At 39.2% G+C, this 15,867-nt stretch overlaps 1 protein-coding gene across 7 annotated transcripts in view; it reads left to right on the forward strand.

The window, feature by feature from the left end:
• Window positions 1-15,867, forward strand: part of CNTLN (centlein) — a 221,399-nt gene that overhangs the window by 47,280 nt on the left and 158,252 nt on the right. For 3 of the 7 annotated variants that reach the window (XM_048504012.1, XM_048504015.1, XM_048504013.1), the window contains 3 exons: window positions 793-877; window positions 14,330-14,464; window positions 15,085-15,264. In XM_048504012.1, the coding sequence (XP_048359969.1) occupies window positions 793-877; window positions 14,330-14,464; window positions 15,085-15,264 (400 nt within the window). The remainder of the gene's footprint in view (window positions 1-792; window positions 878-14,329; window positions 14,465-15,084; window positions 15,265-15,867) is intronic. The other 4 variants (XM_048504014.1, XM_048504016.1, XM_048504017.1 and 1 more) reach the window with 2 other exon arrangements.

A 15,867-nucleotide genomic window follows, 5' to 3' on the forward strand; every position in this document is an offset into this window, starting at 1 on the left:
CCCTTTTGAGTTAGAGCAAAGGAGTTCCCCCAGTTTAAAAGCACCACACATATTGTGTGAAAGCAAAAAGATTAAAAAATTGTAGCAGTTGGTAAGGGAAGGTGGAGCAAAAGCTGCAGACAGAAGACATGCAAGTCCCAGTTCCTGTAGTGTAATTGGCTGTTAGCTTTGTTCAAAGACAGTGTGAAAAAGCAAGCAAATAAGCGGCAACTGTGATTAATGCTGTTGAATAGCTTGCACCCTTACTCTTCTCTTTCTGCATATCATAAATAGTTAAAGTTATGATAAGTGAGTTGAAATTTTTGCCACATCTGGAGCTTGCTTGAAAAGATAATATAAGAAATCATTAGGGAAGAAAACATCTTTGCCCCAAATCTGCCAGTTGTTGACAGTTTTAACACAGTATACTGGAAATAGCTGTGTTCTGGAAATAGTTGTGTTGTTCAATATGTTGCTCTTTTATATAACACGGAACTAAGAGTTCTCTGATATTAGTAATGGGACGGGGGCTCATCAGAAAAGATGCTACACAGATCTTTTGAAAAGTAACATATCTGTTTTTGGTACCCTAAGCCCTGTTTCATTTAGAATAAAGTTGTCTAAGTTGTTTGGAGACAAAATTTGCTGCCACTTGCCATATGTTCCATGATTAATTCTGCAAGGGCTGTCAGCTTTAGATAATTTAATTTCCCGTGCTTTAAAATGACATTCATTATTATCAGGACATGAAAAATTCAAATGATTAGAGGAAATTATGGCTAATAAGTGTCAATATATTTTTGTTGTTTCTAGAGAAAAGCAGAAAGCTGAACTCAAGGACAGGAAAGTTTTGGAGATTTTGCAAGTCAAAGACAGCAAAATTCAGGCACTGGAACAGGTTAGTATGATATTTAAACTAAATGTGAGAAGAATATTGCTGTGGTCATTAGATGAATTTGCATTGAGTTCTCTTTTCTACTACCTATAAAATAGGGACTGCCCGAGAACCTGATCCTGATTTCCATGTATCACTAGTTGGCCCTTACCATTTCTGGTCTGAAGACTAGTGAGGAATGGGGAGGGACCAGTGGTTATGGTAGTGGGATTCAGAATGGGACATGGAGGCTGGCTCGTCAGCCTCCATTTCTGCATTTCATCCACCTGTAAAACTAGTTGCTGGCCAAGCAAATAAAAGTTGAAGATTTGCTTGGGTACAACACTTAAGTATGCAGTGTGGTGTTAAGTAGAAGTACATTTGGACCATTTTTCCTATATCATTGATGTAGGAGATGTCACAGCCTGTATCTAATCCTGTGATCTTGCAGTTGTCTTGCTTCTGTTTTTCTTCCTGCCTGTGGAAAACCATTTTTCCAACTCAAACCTTCCTGGAAATATAAAAAGTTTGTTTATTTCCGGTATATTTATTTCCTTCACATCACCAAAGGTCCTGGGCAGGGTACAGTCATAAAACACCATAAAAATACAATCATAAAACCACCTTAAAAACTCCCTTATAAATCATCCCCATTCTCTACCCTAACCAACTCTTGCTTAAAATTCATAGTTATCCACCTCGCATAAAGCTTACCCCAGCAAATTTCAAAAATTGGGCTGGGGCTGAAACCCAAAGAGAGCTGGTACAGGTGAGAGCAGGTACCAAAAAAGGGAGTGGGGGGAGGAGGGGGGAGGCACTGCCCGGATGTCCGGATACAGAGGATCATCCAGGCCAGGGCCTAAATTACTGAGTTGGTGCCTGGTGGACCTCCGGAGGAAAAGTGTTCCAGAGCACAGACCACTTCAGAGAAGGTCCTCTGGGAGCCCCCATCACCAAATCTCTGAAGGTAATGGAGCTGCCAAGAAGCCCCTCCACCACTGATCTCAGCACATGGGCAGGTCCATATAGGAGGCGTTCAACATGATCGCGTGTTCAAAGGAAGGTAGCTTGGAAATGTATCAAAAGAAATGGAGGAAAAATGAATGGAAAACATTTCCAGAACCAAATGGGAAAAAAATGTGCGGAATTTAAAAAAAAAGAATTTGGGTATAAGAGACATTGTAAACTACTTGTTTTATTTTTATATAAGTACATAAATTAAATAATGAACATCTTATTATTAAAAACCCCAAAGTTGACAGAACAACAAATATAGTCCTATGAAAGGCCAGCCACCTCATTTCAATACAGACCCTTTGTCAGAGGACTGTCCGAGCATGAGGGAGAATCAAAAAAAAGGAGCAGCGTAGAATACAGTATTCACTTTGGTAGTCAGTGGTTGGGAGGTGGGCAGATGGAATTTGGACAGACAAGTGGCCTCAACCAAAAATCCAGTGGAACATCTCTGTCTTACAGGTCCTGTGGAACTGTTTAAGGTCCCTCAGGGCCTTGGTGTCAGCCGACAGCCTTCCACCAGGCAGAAACCAGGGCAGATAAGGCTCTGGCTCTGATTGAGGCCAATGTCCTTGTGTGGAAAAGGCCCATGCTTTGAGAAACTCAGGGCAGTATGAACACTCTCTTTATAGCAATCCTGAAGGGTAGGCTGGGCTAAGAGAGAGCCTAGCCAAAGGTCACTCAGGCTGTATGGGAATTGCATCCCAGGTCTTCTAGGTCTACTTTCATCCACTTATACCTGAGTGACCTGGTTCTTTTCAGATAAATGTATCTTAAATCCTGAAGGCTGTTTTGTAGAAGATGTGGTAACAAACCTGACTGCTACCAAGTTCACACTCTATAGGGAACTACAGCTAATCTGTGTCTTTCACAATTATATATCTGTTGGCAAACATGTGTTGGACTCATTTACAGATTACATTTTTAGGTGTGTATTTTAAATCAACTTCACCAAATCAACTTAGGTGTATATGTAGCAAACAAAGTTTGTACTCACAGTACACATATTAATCCATCCTTCTGAACTGACTTTTGAGTGGTATTTCAGGGGGGCGGGGTTAGCTACTTGTTCGAAATGGCTTTTCTGGAAGAATGCTAGTTCTGGATAGTCCTTCTGAAGCAGTTCTGTTTGTATTTGCTCCAAATATGAGAATCCTGCATCTATAAACATTTACTCAGACTTATATCTCACTTTATTCAGTGGGACTTACTGTATAGGATGTTAGCGTTAGAATTATTCTGAAATTACATTGCTCTCTAAACCTACAGAAACACTAATTTAGAATCACAATAGGAAATGCAGCAGATGATAAATTGAAATGTCATATATGTATTTCTGTAAGCCCATTTTTCTAATTTTTTTACCATTCAGTTTTCAATGTTCCTGTCAGTGCTGAACACGACCACTTGGATGCAGCAGAGTATCTACTCAAAATCCACTAAAACTGCTTGTAATTTAATTTTTTCATGTGCTTATTCTAAACTTAAAAGTACACATGGGAACACAAAACTGAATGCAGAGGGTTGTTTTCACACATCATGCCTTCCAAACAACATCTGCAGTGAACACAGATTAATATTCACTAATCAAACTCCTTGCCTGTTAAATAGGATGCGACATGAATGGCTCCTCTTGAATCTGCAGCAGACTAGCTGATGTGTGTATAGGTAGTCTAGCCTGCCAACTGATGGACTGAAGGTCCTTCAATATCAGTTGAGATGCAGTTTCATCAAACATGTTTATATTGAAAAAAGTTATTTATTACAGTTACCGTATATACTCGAGTATAAAACAACCCGAATATAAGACTAGGCACCTAATTTTACCACACACACAAAAAAACCTAGGAAAACTTATTGACTCGAGTATAAGTCTAGGGTGGGAAATGCAGCAACTACTGTAAATTTCAAAAATAAAAATAGATACCAATAAAATTACATTAATTGAGGCATCAGTAGGTTAAATGTTTTTGAATATTAATTTCAAAGAAAAACAGTAAACTAGGTCTGTAAGTGGAAAAGAGGGTCAACAAGAACAATATGGTCTTAACAGTAACTTTAGAAGTACAAAAACCTTAACTCAATCAGCAACCAAGCAAAAACACAAGAGTTAAAATCCTTCAAAACTGGATTCCTCCTCCTCATCTGTATGTCTAAATGTAACCCAACTTAGATTTTAAGAGGGATATTATCAGAAATGGAAAAGGAGTTCAAGTCTTTGACAGTGTGATCCCACCTTGTGACTCTTAACCTTGTGACTTACAACAAAAGAAACTTTAAATCTGTTTTCTGTTTCATAAGCAATAGTGTGCAGTATAACAATGAAATATGGCAAACCAATACAGAAACAATAATCCACATACAATAGTTCTGGCCTGCTATGCAAAACAGACTAGCAGGGTCTCAGTCCTTTACAGTTCTCTCTAGCTGTGTCCTGTGGCACTGTTGATGAACTTACAGCTTTGCTGTTCTTTGCTGAGCCCTCTCTCCTTATTGTCAAGCCTTCAATGGTAGCCCTGAACTATGAAAAAACAGTTCATAACAACTGAACTCTGTGAAGTTGATTGACTCCAGCTACAGGCCTCTTAACAATTCTGAGGAAAATAATATTTTTATAGCACCCATTATAACATTTTATAACAGGTAACCAAAATGCAAACTAATAGTTAATCAATATAAACATAATATCCCATTCTCAACAATTAATACAAACGTTCTTATACCTGAAATATGCAAATACAGTTCATAACAACTGAAATCTGTGAAATTGACTGACTCCAGGCCTCTTAACTGAATTCTGTGAAGTTGACTGGCTACAGGCCTCTTAACAATTCTGAAGAAATGGAGCCTTTTCTTCCTTATATGGAAAATCTGAGCTCTTTAGCTCCCCCTAATGGACGCTGGTCACACAAACAGAGCTTCAGCTATAGCACATACAGTTGTATATAAATACCGTATATACTTGAGTATAAGACACAAATATAAGCCGAGGGGGGCTTTTTCAGCATAAAAAATGTGCTGAAAAAGTCGACTGATACACAAGTATATATGGTATTTTACTGATTTGTTTATCACATTTTAAGCTAATCCTTCTTCAAAGGAGCCAAAATGGCAGTTGCTTGACAAGGGCTCCTAGTGGGCTGGGTCAGCGTTAGAAACATGAAGTGTTGCTTAAGGCATCATAAGTACAGAAAGAAAAAGAAATATATATCTGCAAGCTGAAACCAAACTATAAGGGAGAGCTCTTGTGAACACAAGATACTGACTTTTCCTGAGTTGGAAAAGCTTATGATGGATATCCTAGCAAGATTAATAGTGTAAATAAACACCTAAAGAATAGCTATTACTGTCTGTAGTTGTAAAGATACTCTAATCCAAGAACATCAAATTTAGGGAAAAAGTAAGAACAAAACCTTGAGGTCTGAATCCACAAACGTCAGCCTTGGTAGCTGCCACCAGCCCCTTTGTCTACTCAAATAGCCGGAAGCCAAGGGGCAAGCTTCCAACCTTCCTGGGATTACAGTTAAAAATACTTATCCCTGCAATATATACCACTTGCAGAGTGAGTTTTACAAAACAGTTAACCTGTTACAAGCGTCTAGTACTGGAATTAGTTTGAATCCACCTGAAGACAAAACACCACAAAATATTATTAAAAGAATGTATTAAAATTGGGCAATAATATATAATCTTGAGAACAAAAGGCAGTGAGGATTAAAATAATAAAACTTAAACTGGAAAGGTCTAACAACACAGTAAAATAGCAGTGGTTCAAAAGGCAAGATTAAAAATGCAAGTAGCTTGAATCTGTCGGCTTGACAAAGACCACTCTAGCCAGAGCAAAGGCAATGTGTCAGGAAGGCATAACTCAAGACACCAAGATGTTTGTCAAGGTTCAATTCTGGATCAAGGAACCATAGTGAAGGAACTCCAAAGCACAGCAAATCCTAAATTTTATGGCAGAAGATTTGAGGTGGCCGGGGCCTGTTAATCACTCAAATCGATGTCTTGTGATGTAAGACACTCACACAATTCAGTTGCTAACCTGGTGACCTGCAGGGTCAGAGTGAAATAGCAATGTAAAATTTATCTGCAGTCATAAACCCTTCCCTTGCTCAATGTGATGAGCAATAATTTCATCAGTTTAGCTAAATGGAACATGGCACTATGGTTCTATTGCCTTGATGGCCTAGCTCTAGACAGCTGAGCTTGGAACCATGTTTTGTCTCCCAGCATCTAATCGATTATCTCAGTTTCATAAGGTCAGGACTTTGCTACTTTGCAAGCATGCAGATCAGTTAAATTCCACTCTTATTATTTTAATGTAGGCTTTAAAGCCTGAACCAGTGTTCAAAAGAACAAGAAATTGTATAGCAGAAACCAGTTTCTTAATAGTGGTGAGCTGTCCATACAGACCAAAAGTGCCATCTTGAGCAGAGTTATGTCATTTTCGATCCAATGAATTCAATGGGTATAACTCTCCTTAGTGACACTATAAGATCCATAGTTCTTCAGTACTATGTGGGATTGTGAAACTCAGAAGGAGTATACTGTAGAAGGAAAAATGACTCCAAATTAAGGAGCTAATGAATATAGACACATATGTGTTTATGTTCTGCTTTAAAAATGCAAATTCTGTAGTAAAGAATGAATCTGTGGTTTGTATTATTTGTGCAAACTAAGCAAATTTACATGCTTTCTCTTATTTTGCATAACTTCTACAGTGTCTACCGGTTTACATAATTCCTGTTCTGCTAAGAGCAAGCAAAGAGAAGCAAAGTACTGTGCAAGGCACTGAAGCCCCCACCTAGTGACCAGAGCAGTTATTCAGCAGCCAGGGTGGTCTTAGTGATTTTGGATTTCCAGAAGATAATAGTCATATCAATTTTGGGCCAAGTATGATAAATTCTCAAAACTCACAATGATTAGTCAATTTTTTTTTTGTGAGGAAGATTTTTTCTCTTCTTTCATTAAACTATAGTGTATAGTGGAGAGGACTGCTTTTAAGAGGTGTCTATAGTATTGGGGACATGTTTCCTGCCAATAATAGAAACAACAAAAGTCTATTCTGCCTTGGTGAGGATCACCAAGGAAATAGAAAGGAATACTTAAGGGTTAGACCTTATGATCTGTGTGCACAAGGACTGAAGGATAGGGAAGATCTTGGACTAATGGCATCTTCTGCAGGCAGTTCATGGTAACTAAACCATAGTTTCCAAGATGATATCTAAGTCAACTTCAGCTTCCTCAATTGGTATTATACTAGTTGCAAAATAAGCAAGTCCATTCTACACTGGCAGCAAAATCCTTTTTTCTCATCCTTCACCAAATTCAGCAGTAATAGAAGCTACTCAAGACAAGGCTTCGTTTTGACCACCTACTTGTAAGAAGTGGAATAGCATGGGAATAACAGTTTATTGCTTTGTTGTGTTATCTCTGGGTTTCATAGTAATTTTTGTGGAGCAAATCACTTGTATTCTTGTTGTTAGTCAAGAAAAGCTATATATAAAAGTGTGAAATTCCCCATCTTATAAAGCAAGATGATGGTTATGTCAGTTTTGGTTGCTATGCATGGCTGGGACCCATTATAGGATCTGTGAGAGGTACTTTCTCAGTTGCTTAGGAATTCTTATTGGGAAGAAACAGGGTATAAATATTTAAATAAACTTTTCTTCTTCTTGTGACCATATTACAAGAATATGCAAGCTTGCAAAATCCTGGAAAACATTGTTTGCATGTATGCACATATATATATTTGCATATATTTGCATTTGCACATATTTATATCTTAATGTGTGTGAATGTAAAGGGCATTCAGAAGCAGTTTGGCACGGGCTATAGTTCAGAAATATTTCAAAGGAAGCAGGAGTGGATCGATCTTTGTTGCTGTGACAAATGCTTCTTCTGGCACTGGAGAATGCAAATATGCTGACAGTACAGAATGAACACTGCTGTAGTGTAAACTTTGGGGGGGAATTTCCGACACTGCTTATGTAGTGAGTTACAAACATTGCATATTTCAATTAAGACTGCTTGAGATTTAGAATAATGTTTGAAATGAATTTGCATGTCTTAGCAGTAGCAATTTCCAGTGTTCATGCTTGTCGAGAATATAATCATCATACTTGCGTTCTGTTCTTGCTTTAAGGATCTTGGGCTTAGATATACATAGGCTTATCCCATTTCATCTTAACTGCGATCTTGAGAGATCTGTTCAGGAGAGTTAGCAGTTTGCCAAAGGCTACCAAATAGCTGAGCTGGAATTTAAATTTAAGTCATCTTGGTTGAATCCTATCATTCCCAATACTTCATTAGACTATGTATAGCTTTTCCTATGTCTGTCTTCACACTTTTGAATTTTTTCACTCCCAGGGCCAGTTTTATATAGTGCTGTACATTTTCTGTTCACTCAATAAGTCATGACCATGTCCTAGTACTCTACATGCTAAAACAAATGTTGATGTATGATCCAGCAAATGTTGATACAGTCAGTAACAAGGAAGCTGGATTAAAAATGTCTGTGATCCGAGAGATTTTTTTCTGACAAACTGGTTGTAACAGCTCACAAACGTTTGTCCTTATGTGTTGCTCATGACAGGAACAGACTTTGCTCCTTCTGCAGTCTTCACCCATGTCTCAAAATCAATCTAAAGAAAATATGCTTCCTTGTTTTTTCTCAGGAGATGAAAATTAAGGATGAATAGAAGTAACAGTAAACCTTTACTTTCTCTTCTATAGCGCTGTTATTTAATTAGCTTTCAGTTTTGATCTGAAGAGACTAAAGCTAATCTTTTCGTCCTAGACCTTGTAATCTTTCAAAACCTTATCAACCAATTATACTCCAGAAGGGTTAAAACAGTACTAGCTGCCTCATTATCTCCACTTGAAAATCTTTGGCTTGCTGTGCAAATCTATATTAAAGCTCCTTTTAATAGGTCCAATTGAAAGAAACATAATTCTAGCTTCAAGCATTAATTAACATTAATACAGTTCATTCTTAACTTTTACCTATCCTGTTTATTAATTTTTTATACCTTGATTATATTAAATTACAGAAGAAAAGACTGTAGAATTAACTTTTATAAAATCTCTGTAAGATAAAACCTCAGTAAAATGTTCAAGGTAAATGGAAATTTTTCATTGGAGGGAAAAACAGCCTCCAATTTTGAATGATTGTGAGAATGAAACTTAGCTCTCAGAAGGTTTGAAAAGGCCTCAGCAATACACTGGCTCCAGGCTGTAGTGACCTCTACCAAAGTCTTTGTGGTCTTTTTGGGAAGTTCCAAATACCTGTTATTTGTAGCCTTTTTCAACATTTTTGGGGAATGTGCAATAAAAGCCAAAGTCTGTCTAGTCTTGTGTCTCTACCAGTCCAATCCAATGCTGTCATGTGGGTGGGCACAGCGCTGCTCTGGTACCACCCTGCCTGCTCCAAAGGTTGTTTCCATGGCGTGGGAAGCCCAAAAGTAAAAACTCCAACAACTTACCTTTAACTCCCCCATAGGAGGAAGTAGAGATACTCCGCAAAAAATGTGAAGTATGTCCAAGCCCCCCTGGTGTGAGGGGGCTAACTGGTGGTGGAAGCTGACTAAAGTCAGCTCCACCTCAGGGAACGCTCCCATCGTGCCAACACAACTCAGGGCGGGGGGGAAGCACCGTTGGTTTGCTGGGTGCTGCAGCTGGGCATCCCAGGGCTCTGCAGTGGATTGGTGCCGGTGTAAGTGCCCTGGGGAGGGCATTTCTGCTGCCGTAAGCCCGCGCTGCATCCAATGGGGAATTACCCTTTCCCCCTGGATTAGGCTGCCCATCTGTATGCTTTTTCCTCTTCCTGGATTCTGAGATGCATACTAGATTTGGTGCCAGTTTCCCAGCCTACTGCAGCTAGCCAGCCTAGTATAGCTGAGTCTGAATCTTTCTTAGTGGTGGGAATTGCTAGGAGAGTGAAAGTTATGTGCTACTGTTTGCAAGCCTGGTGGATAGAAGTAATATAAAAAGAGTTGGAAGAAAAGGGGGGGCTCTGGAATGGGAGGACTACAGCGAGAAAACTGCACACCCTATCTCAGTGAACTCCAAGGTCTCTGGATGCCCATTTGCTTCTTCACCAAAGCAAATATCCAGTGCTATCTCTCTTCTGCTTTGAGAAGGAAGTACTTCCAAAGAACCCCAGATGGTACTGAGTGATGGGGCCATAGACTTGTGCTAGAAGACTAGAAAGCAAACGAAAGAGTTAGGAGGGTGAGAGTTTAGAAAGTGTAAACATGAGCAGAGACACACTAATGAAAAGTTACTAAGACAGTGGTTTTAAACAACTCTGTTAAAAAAGCAAGAACTACTTTCATGTAGTTAGTATAGGCATGTGGTCCTTCTGAATTGGCCCTGGACTTATTTGAGCAGGTTTAACAACATGACACTGAACTTGTACTCCCACCTTTATACCCAGTATATGTTGCAATTTAAGTTGCTTGATTTTATTCATTTGTCCAGGAAGGTTTTGATTACAGTTAACGTGAGCCAGTAATGTGATACTGTGAAACAAAAGATCAGAGCAATTTCTGGTTGCCTTAATAGAAACATCACATTGTAGTACTTAGGAAGCAGTATGACTCTGCTCAGATCTGATGAGGCTTCATTAGAAATACTGTATTGAATTTAGCCACTATGCTACGAGGAGGATATTAGCTAACTGGAAGGGATTCAGAGAAGATAAAAATCCTACAAAGAAAGACATATAAAAGAAAGGTGATAGAACCCAGTAGTTGATGCAGAGTACAGAAAGACAGGATTAAGGGGAGAATGTTTTTTAAGGATGCAGCGAATGTTTTTTAAGGATGCAGTGTTTTTTAAGGATGCAATGAAGAGAAAATGCTTGTTCTCCTTATCCCTCAAAATTGTGAGTTTAAATTATAGGAATCTTACTGGTTTTCAGGACAGTTCAGTAAGAGCAATCAACAAATAACAATTAACAAGACCTTTAATGGCATCAATACACAAAATAAAATATATTCAGAAAAATCAAAGCAAATTCTGAAGATAGTAAAATTACTCGTGAGAGCTAAAAGCCTTAAATAAAAATCTGGCAACCATCTCTGTAATATGTGGCTGTTGGTCGCTAAGCAAATAGGCTACTTTTTCGTGATCTCTTCTCTCTGGTCTCTTCTTTAGAATAGCTTCGATAAAAAGTGACCGTATGGGTGCCGAGTTGTTACAGAACAGGAGTAGGTGTACTGTTGTTTCGGGAAGTCCTGCTGAGCAGGGACAAAGTCTTTCACATTTTTGGATATTTAGATATCTACCTTTAGTATCTGCAGTTGGTAAAACATTTAATCAGGCTAGCATAAAGTATCAACGGAGAGAAGGTGTTGTCAGGTTGCTCATGTACTTCGGTATAGAACCTGACATGGGTGGACAAATGCTGTAGTGCATTGGAGAGCAGATTCTTCTAGCAACTGCCATCAGCATCTGACCTTCAATGTCCAGGGTTCGCAGTTTCAGAACCCTAAATGCTTGAGCTTCATCCAGTGGAAGAAGTTGGTCGAAAGAGATTCCAGTACATTTAATCTGATTTAAAATTGTGATTTGCCAGGTAGAATTGAAATGGCCATTTAGCAAAAAGTATATCAGACTTCCCAGCGATGCTCTGAAGTGTAGGTGTAATCAGTATCTGTAGATGGAGAGCCAGACCTGTGAGGCGATCGTAATTGCACCGGACTCTAGGCAGAGAATGTGGTAGGTTATGGAATTTGAAAGTCCCAGTAGATGATGGAGAAAAAGAGATTGAACACTCTCTAAAATGGCAGCAGTTTTAACTCCTCAAATTGGAGCTCCGTAAAGTTGTTGAGGCAATAGTTTTAATTTGAAGACCCTCATTGCAGCGGGCACAAACTGTCCACCTTGGGAATGGAAGAATCTAAATACTGCCATCATCTTGATTTTTGTAGTATTAAGTGCTGAGTGAATGTGAGGTGACCATATCAGAGAATGAAAGTTTATTCCCAGATATCTAAATGAATAAACCTGTTCAATCTGCCTGCCGTTTACCTTCCATTTATTGAGTTTTCTAGACTTGGAGAAAACCAGGATTTTAGATTTGTTGAAATTTATTGTCAAAGCGTTGTTTTGGCAATAGGTAACTTTGAAGCAGTCTTCATAAACCCACCCTAGAACGAGATAACAACACAGCGTCATCTACGTAGAGGAGTACGTGGGTTGGCCTTTGACCCAAGATAGTTGCATGGTTATTAGTCTGTAACAGATAAGCGGCAAGATCATTTAGGTAGAGATTGAACAAATAGGGTGCTAGAATACATCCCCTCTTGACACCTTTGTTTGAAGTTATTGGTGAAGTCAGATGACTAGCATGGTCATAGCGGACCTGGCAGGTATTTGAGGAATATAGTTGGCGCATTAGGAATAATAGTCTCTGGTCTATTCCCAAAGCTGCTAATTTTTCCCAGAGTTGCTTCCTAGGGACATAGTCAAATGCACACTTAAGGTCCAGAAAAGCTGAGAAAAGTTTTCCACCCTTAGGACTGCTGTATTTCTCTGCTAAATGGTACAGGACCAAGCAGTGGTCGAGAGTGGATTTGCCAGAGGTGAAGCCAATCTGCTCCAAACCCAAAACTGAGGAGGACGAAGGTATTAGGCACTTCGCTAGGTGTCTTGCATAGAGTTTACTTACAACTGACAGTAAGCTGATTGGTCGATAGTTTGCTGTATTCCATGGATCACCTTTTTTATGAATTGGAACAATGATAACCTGAGACCAGGTTTCGGGGCTCTGCCCACTATTGTTAATTTGTGTGAAAAGGGCAGCCAATATGGGGGCCCAGAAGTCCGGAAAGCTAGTAAGAGCAATCAAAAGACCTGGTAGTTTGCAGTACCCTGATGTAGACTTTCTGTCTCTGAAAGATGCTAAGTCAGTTAAGGCAAACTGTTAACCTCGCAAACATTTATAGCTCCTAATAAGATCCTGAGCATCCTTCACACATTCTGTTCATACCCACAAGTAACTGATTCCATGATAATCTATTACTGTATTTCATATAACAGTGCTATAATCCTTTACTATATATATATTCAGAATGTATTTTCTTAAAAAAATGTTTAAGTTAAACTGCTTACAGTGCATTCTACCACTACCACCTATGCAAAAGAGGCACCACTAGTCCATTCACTGTGGATATTCAGCAGGAGGAAAAAACCCATTCTGCTCTGCAGGGCATATATGGCATAACAAGCATGCCAAAGATAATAGCAACCCACACAACACCCTCTGGTCAGAAAACAGTGGCCAGTGGCTCACCTGGGAGTGGTACATATAGATTAAGCCAATCTGCCTGCTGCTTGGTCTCTGCCTTGACACGACTTTGTCCCCACCCCCTTCTCAAGAGCCAGCAGAAAAAAGAAAAGACCCAGTAGCAGTGCAGTCCCAACAAAGACACATGGCTTAAGTGAAACACCCTCCTTTTCCAAAGCAAGGACCTGAGCCTAGCTGCCATTTTGCCTGTCCCCTAATGAAAATGCTTCTGGGTTTGGGTGATTGTTTGCTACCTTTATGATTTTTTTAAAATAGCAAATTTCTTCAATCTACCCTGTTTCCCCCAAAATAAGACCCCCCCCCCCAAAAAAAGATCTAGCATGATTTTTTTGGATTTTGGGAGGATGCCTGAAACATAAGCCCTATTCCAAAAATAAGTCCTAGTTACAGATTCCTCGGCGCAGCTGATCAGGTCACATGGGGGGCGCAAAATCATAGGGAAAAAAATAACACATCCTCTGAAAATAAGCCCTAACACATCTTTTGGAGCAAAAATTAATATAAGACGCTGTCTTATTTTTAGGGAAACACGGTTTCGCTCCTTGGATAAATTGAAAGTATTTAAATTAAAAAACAAAACAAAAAGGAGTCCCTGGAAATGCCGACAGAACTGCTCCTGTGTGGGCAGGAGAAGGTGGGGAGGGCAGAAAAGCCAAAGGAGGCAAAATGCATACAGCTCTGCTTCTCTAACCCTGTGCAGGCAGAGAGAAAAAAATCACACCTTGCCTGCAACTGGAAATTGTAGGAATTCTCTGATCTGCAGTGTGGTTAATTCTGAAGAGAGGGGAAATGTGTGCAATTAAGAATCTGACCCAAAGTTAATGTATGCTTGACCCGAAGAAAGCACATATGTGCAAAAGGCCTCATAAGATTAAGTCAAATTTAAAACTATAAACAACAAATATATGAATATTTTCCCCTTTGTCGTAAGCTTTTTAAAATATCAAACATGACTCCATGCATTCACCCTGAGGTATGGTACTGAACTGAGGACTGCAAGGTGCAAAGAAATAAAAAGATAAGGGATAATTATGTCTATTGCAATTTAATTGGTAAAAAGTAAAATAAAACCTTGAATTTCCATGATTGTATTAGTTGGTTTATTTCTCCCTCATATTATATTAATTATGTTTGATCTTTCTTAGAGAACATCTGGGCAACAAGCAGAGATAAACGACCTGGTACAGAGAAAAATTGCTGTAGATGAGGAAAATGTTGTCTTGAAGAGTGAACTCTGCCTCTTGCAGCAGAAATTTACAGATAAAATCGAGGAACTTAAGGTATATTGACTTGTACATAGTATGAAGATGGCCCCAGCTTTGAAGTAGCTCTTTGAGCTGCATCAGTCTTTGTGGCACAGAAAGTGACAAGCTCAGAGGAAATATAGCCTTAGGCCTTAGCCTGTACCATCCAGTTTTCTCTCATGCACAAAACTCGAAGAAAGATGCTTTAAAGTGAGGAATCCACGCTTTATAACTTTCAGATAAATAGTTAATGATGGAAATGGAGCAAAGAAAGTAGGAGTGTGAAGATGTGGCTTCGTGTAATTAGATTCTGATGGGACTGGCATTATTAATTGATAAAGCAGAGGTCTGGGAGGATATGTCTGTGTGGGTCTCAAAAATAGCTGGGGACAGCATCAAAGGCAGCTTGATCAATTAATGGGCTCTTTGCAAATGTGTACTCATCAAAGCTGTCATCCAGCTAAAAAATATGACCCTTCCACCTGCATGAAAGAGGCCAATAAAAGTACACAGGTGACCTTGGCCATCAAATATAGACGAAGCTGCTGTGAGGGTAAAACTGCACAGTTTATATTTGCTGATTAGCTCTCACTTTTTTCCTCTCCTTCCCTCCCCCCCTTTTTTTGTTTATCGGCCCTTGTGGTACTGTTCTACAGGACACTAAGGAGTGTGCAGTGAGAAAGGAAGAGCAAAGCAGGCTGGTTATAAAAAATCTGGAGGAGGAAAATGAGGGATTAAGTACACGCTATGCTGACCTGCTAAATGACCTGGAGAAACTGAGGAAGCAGGAGGCACAATGGAGAATAGAAAAATCTGGCATTGATGCAAAAATAAAGGTATGAGAAGGAACAGGCTCCTGGATGTGATTTCAGAACTGGCTTCTCTTAGGCTTTATGCTACATGTTATTTTCTTTAAATAACAAGTTATATATTCATAACCACCAATGGGGACTGGCATTCATTTACATTCCTTCACTTAAGACCCAAAGCTTTTTAAAAATTGATGTTGTAAAGCAGGAAACTGACTTCAAATAGCCACCCTAAAATGTAATCATTAAATAATAAAAGATATTTCATTCAAATATAAACATGTAATTTAAAAAATGTTGGAAATAATCCTGTCATTCCAGAATTCCCTCTGCCTGCCCCCAAATCAGATTGCTATCCAGACCCTGTGTCCAAAAGAGAAGGGCCTGGCTCAGTTGGACCCAGTGGTCCATCTAGTTTAGCATTCTGTTGAGAACACTTGTCAAACAGAACACATTTACTTGGTAGACTGTCCCACTGCAATCAATGGTACCTACTCCCAGGTCTGTGTGTAGAAGGTTGCAGTGTTGGTTTCACATATTTATTTACTTCCTTTATACCCTGCTTTTGTTTTCAGTATGGACCCAACGTGGCTTACATTGTACCCCTTTCCTCCATTTTATGAGGTAGAT

Source organism: Sphaerodactylus townsendi, linkage group LG07 (genome assembly GCF_021028975.2).
Source record: "Sphaerodactylus townsendi isolate TG3544 linkage group LG07, MPM_Stown_v2.3, whole genome shotgun sequence".
Classification (NCBI taxonomy): Eukaryota; Metazoa; Chordata; class Lepidosauria; order Squamata; family Sphaerodactylidae; genus Sphaerodactylus; species Sphaerodactylus townsendi.